This window comes from Hydra vulgaris, chromosome 03 (genome assembly GCF_038396675.1).
Source record: "Hydra vulgaris chromosome 03, alternate assembly HydraT2T_AEP".
Classification (NCBI taxonomy): domain Eukaryota; kingdom Metazoa; phylum Cnidaria; class Hydrozoa; order Anthoathecata; family Hydridae; genus Hydra; species Hydra vulgaris.
In genome coordinates this window covers 5,710,721-5,733,420 of record NC_088922.1, presented here as the reverse complement: position 1 = coordinate 5,733,420, position 22,700 = coordinate 5,710,721, and the positions used below count along the sequence as shown (strand labels likewise).

Below are 22,700 nucleotides of genomic sequence, written 5' to 3'. Positions count from 1 at the left end.
CCTATATCAGTTAATGTATGTATATATCAGTTAATGTATGTACTAAACATTAGATAATGTATGTACTAAATATACATAATATCAGTTAATGTATGTACTAAAGCCCTCTCAGCTACCTAAATCAGTATCATGTCAGATTGCAGATCTAAACGTGCTTTTATATTTGCTTACACACATACATATGTGTGTGTATATAAAAATTATATATATATAATTTAATACAATTTTCCTTTTTCTTTAGTTTAAAATGAAAAGTTTGAAAAGTATTAAAAAGTTATTAAGGAATTCTGATAAAAATAAAAACTTTACTTTATGATTACATTTTCAAACTGATTTATATATATATATTTTTAATATTTTCTAAACAGCAAACTAAAATTACTGAAAATTTTATTCAAAAAAAAGTTAAAAAAGAATCATAATCGACAGTTTGAAATTAAAAAACTGTTGTCGGCTTGAAACATATCTAGCTATTATACTTAATTAACATTCTAAAATAAAATTACAAAAAAATATCAACAAGAAGCATTAAAACAGAAATGCAAACATATAGAAAAGAATGCAATACTGACTGCATAATATTTAGTGAGAAAAAAGTTGAAATTAAACATCCAATTCTTCTTGATCACACAATAATTTGTCTTTTACACAAAGATAAAAAAAAAGTAATATCAATTTTGAAATTTGGTGATGAAAGTGAATATTAAAAGTAAAAATTTGACAATGTTCAAAAGACTTTAACATATTTAATACCAGTTTTTAACTTTTAGATTTTTCATTCAGAAAAATTATAACTAGGTAAAACTCTAGCCATTTTTTCAATCGTCAATTAAATTTTATTGAACATTATGAACTCAATATGTAAAAGAATAAAAAGCTGAGATTTGAACATAAATATATATATATTTTTAAAAACTTATTTTAAATAAGTTATTTAAAATATTTTAAAAAATTATTTCAAAAACTTTTGCAAAATACCATACAAAAACAGCTTGTGGAAAGATCAATGTCAAGAAAAATAACCCTTCCCCCATCCTTTCATCTAATGCAATTAGATAAAAAGATGGAGAATCCTTTCATTTAATGTTAAAGCCTTTCTTATTTAACAGGTTAGCAGTAGAATCAAAATCTGTATTGAATTTCAGAGAGTAAGTTGAGATATCAGAAATTTGCTAATTAAAAATTTTGCTAAATAAATAGTGAGAAGATTGATTGAGCAATACCTAGAGAGATCTTCAGAGCATTTAAAAATTGGAACCACAGATGCCATTTTCCAGCAGTCTGGAAAACAAAATTCAGTTAGGCACTTGTTAGTTTAGAGAGCAATGATTTCTGGAGAACACTTTTTTAAGACTCAGGAATGAAGAGAATGCTGTCTGGACCACAAGCTATAAAAAAAAGTTCAAGTGGAAAATAACTTTGGAAACAGAAGCAGGAGTGATTTAAATGTCTAAAAATGGATTAGCCTGTTTTTTGAGGTGACAGGTAGAATGTAGTCATTAAAGATTTTGTTAAAGGTTTTTCAAGTCACTAGAACCTTTCTTTGGAGATAAACATAAGATTTAACAAATTGAGAATAATGGATCTTAATTTCAAACAACTTTTTCGCATTGATTTCTTGGAATAATAAAAAGACATTTGTTTGAGCTGTTCTTGTGAAAAAGATGAAAAAATGATTACAACTAAAAGTAGCTTTGCACAAGGTGTGACCATAGAAGGGAAAAAAAAGGGGTAAAGTAAAGCTTGCTACCACGCATGCCTAAAATTATAAAGGAAACGCAATGTTCAGCAGAGAGATAATGACATCAACCCAAGAACTATCACAAAGAAAATCAAATAATGGATTTCCAGTCAGCCTTAAGATGGTAGTAAAAAATACAATCATAGGATGGACCAGATGCAGAAGTGTAAGGTAAAAGTCTTAGTTTAAAATATATTCAGAACCATCTAAAGAAAAACAAGAAAAAAATGAGCACAAGCTAGGGTCAGAGACAATGAAATAGAAATGGGTGCTAAAAACATAGTTTTAACCATAGCATTCAGTTTGATGATAAAGATAGATTGAAATAAATTACTATATAACTTATTACTTTATTACTTACTATATAATTTACTATATAATTTAATTATTACTATATAGTTATTAATAATTTACTATATAGTTATACTAATTTATTAATATATTATATTAATTTATATAATAAACTAATAACTATATAGTAATTATATATTCTTTTTATAACTTTTAAAAAAGGAATATAGAACTTTTTTTTTTATATATGTATATATATAAATAATTCAAGAATACAGAAAAAACTTAATGCACTTTCAAAATTATTAAATTTTATAAAATTTCAAAGAACAATTGTCAAGACTGATAGATGCATTTTTAATGAATTTCTTCTATAAGAACTTGTTGTTGTTGTTTCAATTTTAACCGTTCTAAGTTTGCTTCAATACCATTGCGTTGTTGATTGATCAACTTTGATTCCTCCACCATTTTGTTTCTGATTGAATAGAGTTCTAAAGAAAGCTCTGAAACAATATTATTAAACTGCTTTGCAAATGCAATATAAAAATAAAGTTTTTTCATTGTTTTATAAATGGTGGATGCCATTCCCAATTTACTAGGAAAATACTTTTTGCACCATTTCAAAAATCTGTATAAATCAGATAGCAAAACCAGCACATAATGATCTTTTGAAACTAAAATCAATTCAGCATCTTTTAGGTATAACGTGATGAGTGAAGCATTAACTAATTTATTTCTGTTGATATTTTCAGTTAATGTATATATAACACAAGACAAACTATCAAACATAAAGTTTTGTGACAAAGATTTTGATAAACTGAAAATTATATTTAATGAGTCCTCAGGATAATCATAAAGATCACCATTATGTAATCGCATGGAATATATGTAAACAAGAATGACTTCCATGATACTATATTGAACATTACTGTTTGGAGATTTAGAAAGCATATGCTTCAAATCTGGAATGTTTTTAAGTATTTTAGGGCATTCCACTTGAATGAACTTATCAGAGATATCAATCACCTTGAGTCTAAATATCAAAACATAAAAAGATTTCAATTTATTTATTGCATGTATGTGCACACACACAAATAAATAAATATATATATATATATAAATATATATATATTTCAGCCCTCGGAATTAGGGTCGACATTCGTCAATGCCGACCTAACTGCTGACCTTGAAATGTTTGAGGTTGATAATTTTTTGCAGACCTCTTTTTTTTGTTTTATGGTTACCCCTTTGTGTCTAATTTTTTTTGCCCACCTGATGCCAACCTCTAACAGTTTGAGGTCGGCAATAAATTGACAACATCATTTTTCCTAATTCCAAGGGTTGATATATATATATGTATTTACATACACACACTAATACAAAAAAAAAAAAAAATTAGATTTAAAAAAGAAGATTTAAATCCTAGAAACTTATAAAAATAATAAGTGCTTAAAAACAATAAATACAATTTGCAGCCAAGAACCAGGAGGCAGTATGTCCTTTTGTATCTTTTGTTTTGTTATTGCGTTTTTTGTTTTGTTTTTGTGTTTCTTGTTTTCTTTATTATCAATATAAATTCAACAATCAATGGGATATGTGTCCAATAAATCTTACCTGAAGAATAATACAACTTTTAAAAATATTCAAAAGTCAGACATTCTGGCAGAAAGTCTTTACAAATCAAATTTTAAAACTTGATTATCTCAGAAACACAAAAAATGAACATACGACCACTTAGTTTTCCGCTGACGAATTGATTTAAACCTATAACTCTAAACAAAAAACATCAAAAAAAAATATTGTTATACCATTATAATAATCTTTCATATAAAAAAAACTTTAAATATCTCTTATTAAGAATAACCTTTTTAAACAAAATTATTTTAAACCTCACAAATTATACAAAATCATGAAATTGAGTAACACGGTAAATGTTAAATACAGCTGCACTGAAAATATAAAGAAAATTATTCAAAATCTCACAAAACCAAACAAAACAACAAAAAATTGAAAATATAAAGAAAAAATGTAACCAAAGTAATCAAGTAGAATCCTTTATGAATTCATAAACGATTCTGATTTATTTATTCTGATATAAAAGCTATTATTTTAAAGTTTATTTGTTTTTTATTAATTATTTATTAATAAAAATTTAAATTATTTATTCTGATATAAAAGTTGTCCTTGATGGACAGCACCCTTCTTCTTATTCTGTAACTTCAGGGGTTCCTCAAGGTTCTATCCTTGGCCCTATACTCTTTCTAATTTACATTAATGATCTTCAAAATACTCTCACATCTAAGGTGGCATTGTTTGCTGATGATACTACAATTTATTCTTGTCGTGATAAGAAGCCAACACTCACTATTTGCTTGGAGGGGACATTTGAGTTTGAAAAGGATCTCACTTCTGCTACAGCATGGGGCTCACAGTCGTTGGTGAAATTCGATTCAGATAAAACTCAATTTTTTTCAGCCAATTGTTATCGCAATAATTTAGATCTTTCTATATATATGAATGATAATGCACTCGATGAGTCATCCACTCTTAATCTTCTAGGATTAACTCTTACTTCTGATCTTTCTTGGAAACCATATATCAAATCTGTTGCAAAACTAGCATCTGCTAAGGTTGCATCTCTTTATCGAGCTCGACACTTTCTTAGTTCGGACTCTATTCTCTATCTCTATAAATCTCAAATCCAGCCTTGTATAGAATACTGTTGCCATATCTAGTGCGGATCTTCTATTGATGCTCTTTCTCTTTAAGACAAGGTGCAAAGACACATTGTAAACATAGTTGGACCTGCTCTTGCAGCCAACCACTAACCATTATCACATCATCGTAATGTTGCTTCTCTTTCTCTCTTTTACAAATACTATAATGGGCACTGCTCTAAAGACCTAGTGTCTCTTGTGCAATCTACTAAAATTTATTCTTGTGTTACTCGTCATTCAATAAAGTCTCATCTTTTTTCTCACTAATTCTACTGACTGTTCCTAAGTGCTCCAAAAACTCTTATTCATTTTTTTCCTCGAACATCAGTTCTTTGGAATTCGCTTCCTTCATCTTGCTTTCCTGATTCATATAATTTGCAATCCTTTTCATATAATTTGCAATCCATTGACAGTCGTCTGTCAATTGTTATCTTGCTCTACAATCTTCATCTTTTCTCTTCCAGTAACTTCCAACTTTAATTAGTGGTTGCTTGCAGCCTTGTTGGAAGCGAAGATGTTAATTAAAAAAAAAAAAAAAATTTTCATAAATATAAGAGTATATAATGATAATAGAATTCATAAACCATTTACAAACTGTGATAGGAATTGTTATAATAATTTAAAAAAATTTAAACAAAAAGAGTGAGAAGATTGATATTTTAAAAAACCTGAAATAATAGATAACTATAGCGACATATAAACTTCCAGCAAAAAGGCTTTTTTTTCCAGACTTTTCTGAAACCTTTTGATATGTGAAAACCAATGTCTCATGGTATCGAACGTGTTATTGAAACTGTTATTAGAATTAGCAAATCGACAAAAGAATTGAAGTTTCAAATTACTGTCAAAAGAAAGAAGACTTAAAAACTGTAAAATATATGACATAGATAAAGATGAAAACAAGAGAGAACTCCAAATAATTGATGTTTAACTGAAAAAAACTAGTTTTTTGAACACAATGGAAGAGTTACAGTAAAAGGATGCAACAAAATAATAAAATAATTGATGCTTAACTGAAAAAAACTAGTTTTTTGAACACAATGGAAGAGTTACAGTAAAAGGATGCAACAGAATAACAAGTCATGAAGTTTTGGTATTTGTGATATTTGTACTTTTACAAAAGAGAAAGAGATGCAACCATAGGACAGAGGTTCAAGCTTGGCAGCTTGTTTACTTATAAAGCATTTTTCGAGCTAAAAAAGAAAGAGAATTATTAAAAGAACCAGCCCTAATATGACAAGAGTATTTCATACAAGAGTATTTCATACAAAAATGAATAAAAGATTTATAGAGGTAGAGAATAGAATTTTATTGCCAAGTAAAACCACATTTATTACAAATATGTGGTTTTACTTGGAAATGTGTCTAGCAAGCTTCAATTCTAGCAAGAAGTATTTAGTGCCAATCCACATTTCAATTCTAGAGCAGGTGTTATACTTGCCTTTTTTGCACCATGCACCATCATGCACCATTATCTATCAGAATCTAGCCTTAGCTAGATTTGCTGTTGTTTTTATCTCATCATTAAACATCATTAATGTTTTCATTTTAAAAACTAACAATTGACTCTTTAATTCCTCTTTACCTTTTAATTTGTCAGAACTGCAAAATAAATTGAACATAGTAATATTTAATGTAAAATACTATTGAAGATAAATTATAGAATGTAAAATACTATTGAAGACAAATTATAGAATGTAAAATACTATTGAAGACAAATTATAGAATGTAAAATACTATTGAAGACAAATTATAGAATGTAAAATACTATTGAAGACAAATTATAAAATGTAAAATACTATTGAAGACAAATTTTCAGGGAATTCTTATTTTATTAAGTTCTATTAACTGTATAAAAAATCAGTTTGTGATGAGATTTTTTTATTTTATGTATGATTTGGCATGGAAATACTTCACACTAGCTCCCTCTGTAAATGTTTTCTAAGAATTCATCACAGTTATTTAAACTGAAGGTTCCTTAATTTGATCTTTGCACAAAGCTAATACCATATTTGAATAACTAAACCATCTTTTTCTGCGTATCTGATAATTGTTTCCCCCCAAAAAGAAACCTTTTTAAACTTTTTAGCCATTCTCATGGCAATTTCAAATTCTATTCTCACTGAATCTTCAGATTCCATTCTCATGATATCTTCATTTTCCATTCTCATGGCATTTTCAGATGCCACTCTCATGGCATCAGAAGATGCCATGAGAATGGCACCTTTAAATTTTGCTATTTTAGTTTAACCATAATAGTTTTTTATATCATTTTATGCAATTAAAACTTGTTTTTAGTGGTCAAAACAAAAAATAAAATTGGTGATAATAATATGGCCAAATATCAACTATAATTACGATTGGCTGGTATATTTAGTTAATAAATATATTCAAATGACAAATACCTTACCATTACGTCTTAAACCAATAGCCAAGATTCTACACTTACATATGGAACAAACATTTTATTATAGTAATTAAATGCAAAAAAGTACGTATAAATAATCAAAATAAGTGTTTATTTTTTTACCTACATAATTACATTCTTTTTATTTTTTATCTTCTTTATCCTATTAAAGTTGTATTATGTACTTAAATTAACTGAAAAGTGTTAAAAACAATTTAAATGTCTAAACACAAATAAAAAATATATAATAAATTAATAAAAAAACAAAAACAAAATTAATACAAAGCAAAAAAATAAATAAACAAAACAAAATAAGCAAAAATAACACAAATGGAATAAGCAACAATCAGGTATGTTCCATTTGTGGGTGCCAAACCATGGTTATTGATTTAAGAGGTCGTTTAAGTTTAGTAAAATGAAGTTTGCATTCTGATAATTCCAGACTGCTGATTCAGCAGTTTGGCTACCACTGAATTGTTTTTAACTTTACAATGTTTATGTAGCGTTGGGCAAAAGAAAAGAACAATTTAATCTTTCCAATGCAATCAAATAATTTAACTGTTTTTTGTTTGTATAACAACAAAAAATTGTTTAAAATAGTTTGATTTTTATTAGCTTTATTTAATAAACAAAGTAAATGATTTTAAAACGAACTTTGTTTGATCACCAGATGCGTCATTAACAAACTAGTGTGTATTATAGCACTATAAAAGTTTAACTAAAATATATAATAATAAAAGTAAACACAACGAGATTTTATATTATATATATTTTATAGTATTGTGTTATATATTTCAGACAACATATTAAATTAAACTATTACATGTTAAATCTAAATGATTGCTTGACATGTAACTAATTACCCTAAGATTTGCCTACTGCTATTTTTTATTCTAAAAAATTGAAAATTAATTTTTGTTTTAATTAAAAAAATGTTTTTTATACTCATTCTATATTACTTCCATATATTTCATATATAGTTCTTTATAATTCCATATATTTCATATATATTACTTTATCCATATATTTTGATAAATGATAAATTTTAAAAATTGTTGAAATTTTTTAAGTTGATTATATGCATTCAATCATAAGTCTGATTGGTAAGAAACAAACATTTTTTCACTCTTTTTTTTTAAGCTGTTTTTTACTTTGTTTTTCAATCAATATTTGTATTCATAGTAAAATTAAATTTAAATTTTTTCAGTAAAAAGAAAGTTTTAAACTTTGAATTTAAATCAAAAAAATTATTTAATTAAAATACAACACTTTTTTACCTTTCAACTTCCCACCATGGTTGCCAATCAGAAAGAAAATTAATGTTACCACTACGTATTTTTTTTAAAAATATATGTTTCTCATCTTCTGTTAACCTGTCCCAAAGACTGTCTGTGTCATTTAAGCAGATGTCTTTTAAGCGTTGTGAAACATCACTATTTAAAAAATCTTCATTTTCTTTTTTTTCAGTCATAAGCATCTGGATTATTTTCTGTTTTTCTGCTGGAGTGCCTTTCATTGACTTTAGCTCCCTAAGCACCTAGTTCAATAAGATAAATTTTATTACTTACACTTAAAAATAAAAACCAAATAATTTTATTTGCTTCTTAAAAGTATCCAGCTAAAACATCTTTTAAAACAATTTTACTCGTTTTTATAGATATCCAATCGAAACAATATTTAAAACTAGAGTTGTCTTGACGAGCTTTAATTAAATTAATTAGGTTTATGATTTGATTTTTCTTACTTTAATATTATTTTTAATATCATATTAATATTTATATTATATATATATATATATATATATATATATATATATATATATATATATATATATATATTTAATATTCTTAAATTTAAAAAGTTCATATTACTATAAACATTAGTAATTAGTTTTATATTGATAATATATAACCTAATTACATTAAAAATTATTTAACAAAAAAAAAAAAAAAAAAAAACATTAATTCAAAATTAATACACAAAATTCTGAGAAATATGTTTTCATAATGTCAATTATTTAAATTATAGAATAGAAAGCAAAAAATAACATTTTTGTTTTCAGGCTCTGTAATAGTCAGAGGGCATTACAATCAAGTTGGTTGCTTTATTTCAAAGCTCTCTTTTAGCAAAATAACAAAGCAAAAAAAAAAAAATAATAATAATAAAAATCTAGACATTAAAAGTTAATCATACGAATCTGTCAGCTCTAGTGAGGTAATTAACATATAAATTGGAATTCGGTTTATAGAACACTTATTCTAATTTATTTATAAAATACAAAAAATAATACAGATATAAATAACTAAAATATACTCTAAATATTTTCTAAATTATTGGTGATAACTTAGGAAATAGAAACTCAATTTGATATTTTTATGGAGCATATTGAATTAAGTCAATTAGTTGAATTTCATGATTTTTTTAAATTTATAACATTTCATGAATAAAATTTTTTTTTTAAATAACAATAACGTTTTTTTTTTAGATAGGTAGCCTGAAAAAAAAAACACTAGAAAATGCTTTTATGCTTGACCTACCTGGGTGTTTAATGATCCAGCTACCACATTGCTCGATCATTAAACAGCACAGTAATATATTATTATCTTTTTGTTCTAACTACAGATAATATAAGAGAAGAATTAAATGGTAAAGAGATGTGTTGTCTGTTTGGCAAAAATTATATCAATGTTAAATTTTTTATTTAAGATTTAAAATTAAAGATTCAATTAAAATTAAATTAAATTAAAGTTCAATTAAAGATTTGAAACTTGAACAACTCATCAGCAAACTTGGAAATTGCAAATTGCATATTTTGCAAAAAAAAATTACTACTGAATATTAAGAGAGTTTGTGAAGGATTTCCAATTAATTAATCATCAGGAAAAACATGGTAGTTGTACAAGAAACAAGTTAATGAGGATTGTATCATTTCTACTAAAACTGAAGATTTTGCCACACGAAAAGCACTGACTAAAAAAAATCTGATCAAAAAAGCATATGTGTTACTCATTAAAATATAAATAACTGGGACCTGGTTTAAAAAACTACTGTATAGGTGTCATATAGATTGTAGAACTTGGGTTGAAAAAACAGGATGACTTGGTGAACCAATATCTTTATTTATATTCAATACAGAATTATTTGTCATTCTTACAAATTATTTGTATTGAACCAAAACACCATCCAAAACATGAGTGATTGTAGGGCAGAGTTTTTATCTTCCTTCTTTGGTTGTTGGAAAATAGAATCCTTTTGAAGCAAACAGAAATCTTAATTTTCTTATTTGCTTTCACTTGGCGTAAGGGAATGCATTAAAGCTATTGATTCATCTATTTCATATGATTTTTAAAAAGTTTCAACATGAGCAATACTCTTTTCATTTTTATATTAAATACCAATAAATAAAAATATATAAAATTATGACTCAAATAAAACTATATAAAAGTATATAACTCCACTGGTTAAAACTTAAATTAAGACACTTATTATTGATAAAGTTGTTTAAATTATTGATAAATTTCTGTGTTCTTTCCTCCTTCATCTTATCACCCAGTTTTGTAATGTAAGATTTTCTTTGTTTTGAAGCACACGGTTGTGTGATGTAGGCACTCACTACTACATAAATAATATCTTTTGATGGTTGTGAAAGTATAAATTAAATTAAAATAAAAATACCTATTTTTTATGATGTTTTTCTTACACATGTTTATGTTTTAAAAAAATGTGCCAAAATCTTTACAATTCCACTTACAGAAATTTTCTATGAACCCATTAACTCTGAAATAGTCCCCTTGCTCTGGAAATTAGCCAATATTATAGAACAGTCTATAATTTCTTTTAACGAATGAATATGTTACTGAGCTTGACTTTACAGCTTTGTCAGCTTTAATAAATTGTGAAAAAAATCAACTCCAGGGATATATTTTCATTTTTTTCCTCTATTAAATTAGATTACTTTACTTTTGAAGCACAAACAAAATAAAATAAGATAAACAAAAAATTTATTTTTCTTATTTTTAACCAAAATTAAAATTTTTAAATATTTTCATGTGAAAAACATTTACTGTTTGACTTTTTTAAATCATGTAAATAAAAACAAAAAAAAGTACTAACTTGCCTGAGTTGCCCTTAGAATATTTTAAAAGATGAATTGTTGAATATTTTTAACAAAGTTACTTAGTTTACTTAAAACAACTTCAAAAAAAATTTATAACATAAAATTTATTTATATATAGGACATATAACTTTAAAAATGTTTAATTAAATTATTCGAAAATATATTCAATATTAGATTTAAAACAACTTTCACATAAGCTGTTTTGGTGGTAAAATCATTTTAAATAAAAACCATTCAAAGTTACTAATTTTTTATAGGTACATAAAAAATTTGAAAATTCAATAACTTCAAAATGACATATCATTACTTAAAAAGTTTTATCCACAAATTTATCTAGTTTTAAGAATAATTTTTTAGTCTTATTTGAAAAAAATAAAAATTTTCTTTTTTTTTAGCATGCTGTGCTAACTTGATTAATTTATTCCACATCTCAAGATATAGTATTTTAATATAGTTGTAAATAATTTTTAAAACATCGGAATAACTGGGCTTTCCTTTGTAGTTTTGAGCATGTTATACAGGACCTACTTAAGAAATAATATTAAAACTGAGTTCATTCAGTTAATTTTTTAAAAAATTAAAGATTATATTGTTCAACAAAATAAAACTAGTAAATACTATTCAATGATCTTTTAAGAAAAACAAATAAAATAACTGACTTAAAACCAATAACAAGTAAGCAACAATTAAATTTACAAAAATACAGATTAAATCTTTTTTTTATATATTTAACTATTATTTTTAATTTTAACGATAATCAAAGAACTATTTGTCTCATAGCCATGTCTCAATGAACCATCTATCTCATAACCATGTTTCAAAGAACCATTTGTCTCATAAGCATGTCTCAAAGAACCATCTGTCTCATAACCATGTTTCAAAGAACCATTTATCTCATTTTCTGGCTTTAATTAACTCTTCCTTTACTGCTAAAGAGATGTGTTGTCTGTTTGACAAAAATTATATCAATGTTAAATTTTTTATCTAAGATTTAAAATTAAAGATTCAATTAAAATTAAATTAAATTAAAGATTTAAAACTTGAACAACTCATCATCAATTGCCTTTATTATATAATACATACTTATTATACTTAATTAATATACCACTACAAAATATCATCAAAAAATATCACTCTGAACAAAACTGCACCTATAAACAAAATTATGTGCAAATTATGTATGATAAATATACTAATTATGATAGCTATGAAATAATTATGTGGAAAAAATAATAACTATTTGAAGAAAAAAAAATTAGAAACGATTAAGTCTTTAGTTAGGAAAGTTAAATTTAAAATTTTCTGTATTTAAACCAATCATGTTGATATTTATATTTAAATAGATTTTAATAAAAACAAATATATAATATATTATACAATATATCCTAATAACCCTTGCTAAAAATAATGTATAGCTGGGCCTAAAATTTTTTTTTTTTTAAACATATTTGCTTCCAACAAGACTGCAAGCAACCACTGATTAAAGTTGGAAGTTACTGGAAGAGAAAAGATGAAGATTGTAGAGCAAGATAACAATTGACAGACGACTTAAAGGATTGCAAATTATAAGAATCAGGAAAGCAAGATGAAGGAAGCGAATTCCAAAGAACTGATGTTCGAGGAAAAAAACTAGATGAATAAGAATTTTTGGAGCACTTAGGAACAGCCACAGAAAAAGGATAAGACTTAATTGAATGACGAGTAACGCGAGAATAAATTTTAGTAGATGGCACAAGAGACGCTAGCTCTTTAGAGCAGTGCCCACTATAGTATTTGTAGAAAAGAGATAGAGAAGCAAGACTATGATGATGTGATAATGGTTGGAGGCCGGCTGCAAGAGCAGGTCCAACTATGTTTACAATGCGCTTTTGCACCCTGTCCAAAAGAGAAAGAGCATCATTAGAAGATTCGCCCCAGATATGGCAACAGTATTCCATACAAGGCCGGATTTGAGCTTTATAGAGATAGAGAATAGAATCCAAAGTAAGAAAGTGTCGAGTTTAATAAAGAGATGCAACCTTAGCAGATGCTAATTTTGTAACAGATTTGATATATGGTTTCCAAGAAAGATCGGAAGTAAGAGTTAATCCTTAAAGATGAAGAGTTGATGACTCATTGAGTACATTACTGTTCATAAATATAGGAAGATTTAAATTATTGCGATAACAATTAGCTGAAAAAAATTGAGTTATATCTGTATTATCTGAAGTTCACCAACCACTGTGAGCCCCATGCTGTAGCAGAAGTGAGATCCTTTTCAAGCTTAAATGCCCCCTCTAAGCAATCAGAGAGTGTTGGCTTCTTATCATGACAAGAATAAATGGTAGTATCATCAGCAAACAATACCACTTTATGTGAGAATATCTGGAAGATCGTTAATGTAAATTAAAAAGAGTATAGGGTCAAGGATATAACCTTGAGGAACCCCTGAAGTTACAGAATAAGAAGAAGAGTGCTGTCCATCAAGGACAACTTTTATACTACGATTGGAAAGGAAGGATTCAATAATCTTAAAGATGTTGACAGATAAACAGTAAGAAGAAAGCTTATGGAGAAGACCAGCATGCCAAACTTTATCAAAAGCTTTTCAAATGTCAAGAGCAATGGCCTTAAACTCTGCACCTTTATCTATTGCAAGTTAAAACCTCTCGGTTATTACTATTAGCAAATCAGCTGTAGAACGAGAAGATGAAAATCCATATTGATGGTCAGAAAGTAAGTTATTAGATTCAAGATGAGAAATTAAGTGTTTGTTAATTAAAGATTCAAAAACCTTGCTTATGATAGGAATAGGGATAACAGATGCCACTTTCCAGCAAGCTGGAAAACAAGACTCTGATAAGCACTTGTTGAATAGTTTTGAGAGTATAGACAACAGCTCCGGAGAACACTTCTGCAAAACTATAACAGGTATGTTGTCTGGGCCACAAGCTGTAGAAGAATTGTCAAAAACTCCATAATTAGCTGTAATTAAAACTCCATAATTAGCTATAATTAAAAAAACTCCATAATTAGCTATAATTAAAACTATATAACTATCATAAAAATTGTCAAAAACTCCATAATTAGCTGGGGCAGGGGCCAGCTCTGTTACATACATTATACATTATTAAAAGAAAACAAAAAGAATGGCTTTTTAAGTTTTGTTAATTTATGTTTTTTACATTGTTTATATTGTTATTGCTATATTGTTATTATTATTGTTTATATTATCTCTATGTATTGTATTTTCGTGAATTGCTTCTATCAGCCTGCATTTCAATGTATTCTTTATGTTATCGCATAATTCTGAGTATTGTTTATACTGTCATGTATTTTGTGCATTGTATATATTGGTGAGTATATTTGTGTACTGTTTATTTTTGTGGTGAATTTTTTGTGGTATTGTCGCTATTTATATTTATTGTTGTTTATATTTGTTTTACTATATTTGCTTTAATATACATTTTATATTTGTTACTAATATTTGAGTGATTTCAAGGTTTTTTGTCAAATCTTGATATTTACTTGATACTAAACTTGATAGTTTTTTGAATTTCTTTTTTTTTTAATTCATCCTTTTGTTTTATATTTATTTTCTATTTTATTATCGTTCTGATAATACCTCATTAAACGTTGTTATCTCATTATCTCTCATAATCTCACCTACTCCCTTTTTTATTGATTTTTTTTACTTTTTTTTTTTTTTAGTTTTCTAATTTTATTATTACTTTTTGTTGTTTGTTTATTTTATTAAGGTGTCATTCCAATGACTAGTTATTAGCTAAACTCTAAGGTGTTTAAGCGCTCTACCGCAACACCACTACCGCATGTGAGTATAATTTGATATGTTTATATAAGTTTTATATTATGGTGAGGAATAATATGAATTTGGTAGTGGAACAAAAAGCTTATTATCAACCAAATCAAGATTTATGAGATTTATTTTATCAGTTGACGATTTTTAAAGCCTGGTTATACTGAAAGTTTTGATTTTATCAGTGATTTTTTAATTTTAAACAACAGTTCACACTGCATTTTTTTTAGTTTTGAGATGCTGTTACTTTGATGAAATAAGTAAAAATTATTAAACAAAAAAAAAAAAAGGGGGGGGGGGAATGTTTTGAAATGTCCCCTCCCTTGTATTAAGCACCTGAGAATGAACCTGATTATGGAAAATTATAGATTATTTTTTAATTTTTTCATTACATGTATTTTATGGTTAAGTTATTAGATTCAAAAATAGGGGAAAAAAAAAAAGCATCAGTCACTTTTAGTTGATGTTCACTAATTTTAAATGTTAAAAAATATGTTTTATATGTAAAATATATTTATATGTTTTGTATGTTAAAAAAAAAAATAAGTATTGGAGTTAATTAGAACTTTTAGATATATCTTGATTTGAAAATTTTCAAAATAATTTTCTATGCATTACTATTTAAACTCGAAAAAACTAAACCAAAGTAAACACCATCAGCAAAGAATTAAAATTAACTACATGGTACTTTTAATGAACTTATTACTGTCAGGGTTATGGTAAGGTAAGATCAGCAATGTTATTTTTAAGAACTAATAAAACCAGCTATGGGGCTGTCCATAAATTAACTCAACAATTTACTGGCAATTTTCACTTCCCACCCGACCCACCCTTAACTTGTCAAACTTTCAGAGACCTTACCTTCCTTACCCCATAAAACCTTACCTTCCTTACCCCATAAACCTTATATATATATATATATATATATATATATATATATATATATATATATATATATATATATATATATATATATATATATATATATATATATATATATATATATATATTACCCCATAGACCTTACCTTCCTTACCCCATAAAATTATGCCAATAATTAATTATCCCCTCTCCCCTTTCCTTAAGAAAAAAAATAAAATGAAGAAAAAAAAACAAAAACTTTTTAAATAGTAGTTATAGTTTACAACTTCAAGAAAAAGTGATTAAAAGTAAAATGTTTAGAAAAAAATTTAATTCAACTAATAACTTAGGCACATTTTTTAAATATGTGTAACCATTTAAAAGGCTTATATAACCATTTAAAAGGCTTGCTCTGAATAAAAAGTGAATAGAAGTAAAAGTGATTGCTATATGCAACACTCTTGTGGTTTAAACTTGAATTTTTATTTTTACATAAAGTTCGATTAGATTTTCATCTAGGTGCTGCAAAATTGCAACAATTTTTTGCTTAATCTTAAGTAGCTAGGATAGTTGAGGTAAAACAAATTTTCAGCTAAGAAAAATATATAACAAAATTGTTAAGGTCAACAACAAAAAAAAAAGTTATAGTTTTACAAACTGTTTTTGAGGAAAAAGTTTCCTCAAAAACAGTTTGTAAAACTATAACTCAACAAACTTTTCTCCTTATTTTTGGTGACAAATTGAATAACTATTCTCCAAATTATGCTTTGTAAGTGCCAACATTTTATCTTGTCTGTCCTCTTTATTGTGAACAGAATTAACAAACTCTGACACAAGATTAACTGCCTGTTCAGAGCAGTCATTGACTACATATAGTTGACAAACAAATTCAATGAAAATTGGTCGATAAACCCCTAGAAAGATGAAGGACAGTTCAGCCAAGGTTTATCATAGTCTTTACTCAGATTTAACAGACTGAAATTAAACCAAAAGTTTCTACCAACCAACTTTGACAAGCTAGGCAGTTTCTCTTGGGTGAAGTCTAAATCTTTTAGAAGGATTAGATTTTTAGACTTCTCATAGTGTGTAGGAACAGGTTGTGAGAAATAAACCTTTGCAACTTTTCCTTTCTTATCATTCTCGAGTTCTGTATCTGCAAGACATAATGAAATCAAGGCTTAATCCAAATACCACATATGTCTCTCCATAGATTTCAATGTTCCTTCAACTCCCTCTAGTACATCATTAGCTCCTGGGTCATTAGATTCTGCCAAATTTTTATACTGGACCAACTGCCTGTATGCTTTTACGTCTTCAAAAGGTGCAGAGGAAACTAAAGAGGAACTCATCAACCACACAATATAAATAATATAGAAATAAATTCTGCCATTCTACTGATTTATTTTTGTAAACTAGTTGACAATAGGTTGGGCAACTGATTACTTAAAACTTGAATTTTAAGATAATATTAGACTTTGCCTTAAAATGTACATAGGAAACTGATCCTGAAGCTAAACAATAAAGCTTATATCTGGACATAAGTAGGTAAGTATAAGTTCTACTAGTCCTTTATAATCACCTCTTGGAAATACTAAATTAGCAAGTACATATTTGCAAGATTGAACAGTTTCTTCAATCTGTTTTTCTAGCTACGTAAATTTAACTGCAACTTTGTCAAATTTTTTGAACTTTGATTTACATATAAAATCCTTTGTTGCGTTCCAATTGGCTAAAAATTTGAACACATGATTTCAGGAGTATAAGTTTTACCTATGCCAATTTCTTACAGTAAAGTTAAAATTTTTTACAGTAAAGCTCGTAAACATGTCTTCGACATGCAAGCTGTAATATTATTGAATCCTGTGTTTGACAGAGCCTAATATTTGTGCCGGAATATTTTCTAGTATTAATCGCAGTTGTGTCAAAGCACAGACCCTTCATATATGTTCTTAGCTTAAATTCATCCAAAATGTTTACTAAAGTAAACATTTGAGATTTTTCAGTAACATGTTCCATTGGCGGAATGCCTTAGTAATATCATGCAAAAATTTCCCATCAAAGTCTGTGATTATTGGAAATTTACTTTGACTTGCAGTTTTTATTATGTTTTCTTGATATTTAGCTGCACTTGTACATGCTGCTTTCTTTTTTGTACATTTGATTATGGATTCAGAAAGCAAGAAATTAGTCATACTGCCCCCAGAAGTAACTACTATGTCAGAGTGCAAGTGCATCATGCTTCTAGATAAAATATTTTTAGAAACACCTGAAAATATAACTTCTTTTGCAAATTTTGTAGGTACTGCTGTTAAAGCACTATTAACTGATTTAATTTTGTCTGCTGAATAGTCAGAATCCAGGCAGAAAGAGAACTCACTTTGTTCTGATGATAAAAGCTCAGTGTTCTCAGTTTGATCCTCTTGTCGCTCAGTAAATATTTTACATCTTTTTCTATAAATCTTTTTCATCTTTAGCAATATGGTAATCCTTTGAACCATGGGTCATTTTATATTTTGCCATTTGATCTTTTAAAAATTGCTAATCTGATTTGTATGAATCTAAGTTGTTTCTGTGATTCTTCTTTAAAATGAAGCAAATATCAGGTTTTGGAATCCAAAAAACCCTCTTAGCACTTTTTTAAATGTTTCTGGCTAATTCTGTTGCATTGCCTTTTTTATTTTATTTTTTTTTCAAAGTTGCTTGTTTCTTAACTAGATCATTTAATAACTTCCTAGAAAACATAATACTTATTGAATTTTTTGCTTTAAAGTTTTTTAATGTAACCTCATATCAGAGGCAGAGTGAAGAGTCAAGTTTACAAATTGAAAAAGGTAAAATTAAAATTTGGTAAAAATAAAAAAACATTAATTATATATTATTTAGCAAACCTGATGCGCTTGTCATGAAATATGCCACTGTCCTAATCTCCACCAATCCAGGGTTTCTTTATAGCAAAAAGGATGCAGTCCTGAGGGCATATTGCTTGTCCAGAGCATACTGACACAATTTCATCTTGGGAAGCACCACCATGCAAAGTTTTGGTGCGAGCATTTTTGCCTAACAGATGGTGGAGTTATTAAGACTAAATTTTGTTTTTTAAACTGAAATTTAATAACTTGGTTAATATATTGAATGATAATTTTTAATTAATTCAATGTTTTAATTATACCTTTAATAAAAATTAAGAATTATTTCCTTATTTGTGGCGAACCGTTTTTCAAAAAGTTTCACTAACACTTTTTTATCTTCAAATAAAAATTTTTGATGAAAAATGATGCACCCTAATGTACACATTATTTATTAAAAAATCAAACCCCCTTTCCCTAACCCATAAATTTTTCAAAACATCAAAAACAAAAAAACTTCTTGTTAATTTGACATATTTATGTAACAACATAATTTTGATTTTTTAATTCTTTTATTTGGAATTAGCGTGATTTTGTCAGCGTATTATATCCAAACAAGAGCTTTAGATGTTATAATTTTTTTTGCTTCAATTTTTTATGTTTTAAGAAAAAAAAAATTTATATAGTTTTCAAAACTTTTTTATTACCTCTAATTGTGAATCTAAAGAACACCATTTTTTAGTCTTTAGATCAATTCTGCTCAACAGTGTTAACTTTTTTTTTTAACTTTTATTTAGGTGCCCTAAGAAGTCCTTACGGTCTTATCATAGAGCACTGCTGATAAGCATTTAATTGGAAGTTCACGCCTCCTTCCTAACCGATGTCGCAAAACTTGCCCAAAGGTGGGGTTTGAACCACGGATGCTTTGTTTCTGAGGCAAGTGGGCTACCACTGCGCTATGGCTGATACTAGCTCTAATCTGTTCTAGTACATGGTGAATGTTAATTGAATATTAATTGAATATAATTATCATATTAATTTAATGTAATTGTCAAAACAAAACATTTCTACCAGTTTTTATAAAAAATATTAGAATTCCAACCAAGAAAGAGCTTACGATTAAGAAAAATTGCCAATAAACAATTAGAACAGATCATATTAGTAAACTATGATGTTCATTTCACCTAAAAAACGTATTTTTTTTAAATCTCATTTAAATTTGGACCAGCAGTAGTGATTTTAAAAAGATTTTTTTTTTAAAAAAAAGAATCTTTGGTCTGGGTTTTTTTCCTACAAACATTTTTAATTTATGTTAAATTTAAAAATTATTATTTTAATTTATTTTTTTTCTCCATAATTTACAGACCTGATCATTTAACGATATGTCATATTAAAATATGTCAGAGCAAAATATTAAACAGACGCTATAATATTTTAAAATTGCCTTAACTACACTGAGCAGCTATGGAAATTCTCCATAGTTTACAAAAAATACTAGTCATTTTTGACAATTTTTTTTAATTTTAAGCTTAACATCCATGGTTTCTTACTCATATGGTGTATATGGGTTTACAAAATGTGATTATTTTTATTTAAATATGATAATATACAATTTTAAGGAAATTTTTACAACTGGATGCTAGACACCAGGAATTTTCAACTTAGTTTATTTGAAAAACTATCTGTTTCAAGCAGTAGTACCTTAGCTAGACCATAATATGAAAAATACAAAGTTGCAAGTCTTCTCAATTCTAACAAATTTTAATTTTTTACATATATATCATTATGAAACATAAAATAGGGTGATATAAATAATGAATTTTTAAAATAAGTGTTGGTGTAAAACATTTTCCCACATATTTTCAAATATAGTGAAATGTAAATAATTTATTTTTTAATTATTATAACTTTTTAGATATGCTTGGGTCTTGTAAAAAAGGGTTTACATAAAAGCTATATAATTAGATGAACTTAAGTAAATAAAACATTTATAAAAAAAACATGTTTTAGATGTTGTAATTTATTTGGATTTAGATAAACAGTTAACAAAAAAACATTTTTTTATTGTGATATTACCACTAGGAGAATTTTCCTCCATGTTTTAATAACTTAATTTATTCCTTACTAACAATGAAGGGTTTTATACCAAAATTTTATAGAAATCTAATCCCTTCTTTACCCTCCCTCAAAAAAAAAAAAAAAATGAAGACATAACAATTGAAAACTCTCACTAATATAATATTAATTATATAGAGTTATATATATAATATTAATTGATATAGTATTACCTAAACAGAAATGAATAATATAATCAACAATATAAAACTAATATCTAAATCATAAGCTGAATTATATTATGATTTGAATGTTATAATATACACCATTTTTATAATTTTATTCAATTTTAGAAAAAACAATCAGAACTAATTTTTATAATTTAAAATGTTTGAAAATGTAGTTTATTATTTGAAAAAAAATTAAATGCTTGGTCTATAAAAACAGAAATAAAAAATTTATTTGCAATAAATAACTTCATAAAACTAAAAGTAATTGATTGGGTTAATTGGTCAAAAAGTCTAAAACATTTTTTTAATATTATTTTTATTGGTAGAAAAAAAGATAATTGAATATTTTAATTTAATGTTAAAACAAAACAAACCTCTTCTTTGTAAAAATTTTCAGAACATTCCAGATGTTGCTCACTTTTATAACAAATAGTGGAGCAGTACTGAATAAAACATCGAGGACATGTATATTTTGAGGGTTTTTGGCAAAATAAGCACTTTGAGCTCTTTTCTTCCATTCTTATTTGTAGATACCTACAACATAACTCAAATTATAGAGATCAATATCATATGTATCAATTATTATTTTCTTGACAAAATGAGATATTTCAGTCATCAATTGAAAATAATTAAAATGCATAACTGTTAACATTTTCAATTAATATTTTCGCAGTTTTACAAAGATTTTAAATCAAATACTGTGGCTGTTTTACTCTAACTAACTATAATTCTCTGTTGGGATGTAACTAGGTAATGTTTAGAGAACTAATAGAGATACAGACTTGTGTAAAAAAAATTTTTTATCTCTTCACGTCACATTTAGTGAAATTTTATTCATTTATCACATTTAATCAACATCTAAAAGTAAACACACGTTGGAATACCGATTTCTAACAGCGCTACACCGGACCATAATACATCAAACCGAACCAGCTTCGATGCACAACGATAAGAAATAACTTAAAATTTGGTCAAAATTTTTTTGAAAATGCTTATTCAAAATTGCTGGAAATTCGCTCTATGATGTAAAAAAGGTAGACAAGGAAAGAAGACTATGATAATCTTTCAAAAAGGGTCAAATTTGGTTAGGGGGGGGAATTTTTTTTTTTTTGTCGAAAAAAATGTAAATTTTGAAGTAATTCATTTCTATCAATCTAAATTCTGTCCTCAATAACTAAATAAAGTTGATGTTTAGTAAACTTAACATTTATTTTATTCCTATACATTGCATGTATATATATATTTTTTAATTTTGCTTGCATTAAAATGTCACAGTACAATTATATATGCCGTATATATGGTGTTACAATTAAAAAAATTCCAATACCAGCATAACTAAAATAAGAAAAAAACACTCTCATATATACATATATTAATATAAGCATATATACACTTACAAATGTATAGATGCGCACATACATAAACTGCTTTAACAGTTAAACATAAGCTAGGATCTGAAAGAAGATCACAAGATCTTGTTGTCAGATCCTTATAAAATACAAGCAAGCAAAATAAAGACAAGTATAACATACTAGAAAATAAAGTAAAAATTAAAATAAAAAAGTAATATAATCCAAGTTGAATAGCAATTTTCAAAATATTAGAAGTATCTGAGTATATTATCAAGTGAAAATATAGT

At 26.6% G+C, this 22,700-nt stretch overlaps 1 protein-coding gene across 1 annotated transcript; it reads right to left on the bottom strand.

Moving 5' to 3' along the window:
• Window positions 1–2,305: 2,305 nt before the first annotated feature.
• LOC101238020 (zinc finger HIT domain-containing protein 2) lies at window positions 2,306–21,623 on the bottom strand. Its single transcript, XM_065792129.1, has 3 exons — window positions 21,436–21,623; window positions 8,434–8,693; window positions 2,306–3,065 (listed from the first exon to the last, which is right to left on the bottom strand). Exons 1-3 carry the CDS (start codon window positions 21,577–21,579, stop codon window positions 2,390–2,392), a joined length of 1,080 nt encoding a protein of 359 aa, XP_065648201.1. The 5' UTR covers window positions 21,580–21,623; the 3' UTR covers window positions 2,306–2,389.
• Between the last annotated feature and the right edge of the window lie 1,077 nt (window positions 21,624–22,700).

Bases quoted from the DNA above. Each gene is read 5' to 3' on its own strand.
- LOC101238020 (XM_065792129.1), bottom strand. From the start codon at position 21,579: ATGGAAGAAAAGAGCTCAAAGTGCTTATTTTGCCAAAAACCCTCAAAA. The intron at 8,694-21,435 runs GTTTGTTTTGTT...TTATTGAACTAG, and splicing joins AAAATTTTTACAAAGAAGAG to GTGCTTAGGGAGCTAAAGTC. The intron at 3,066-8,433 runs GTAAAAAAGTGT...TTTGATATTTAG, and splicing joins CCATGGTGGGAAGTTGAAAG to ACTCAAGGTGATTGATATCT.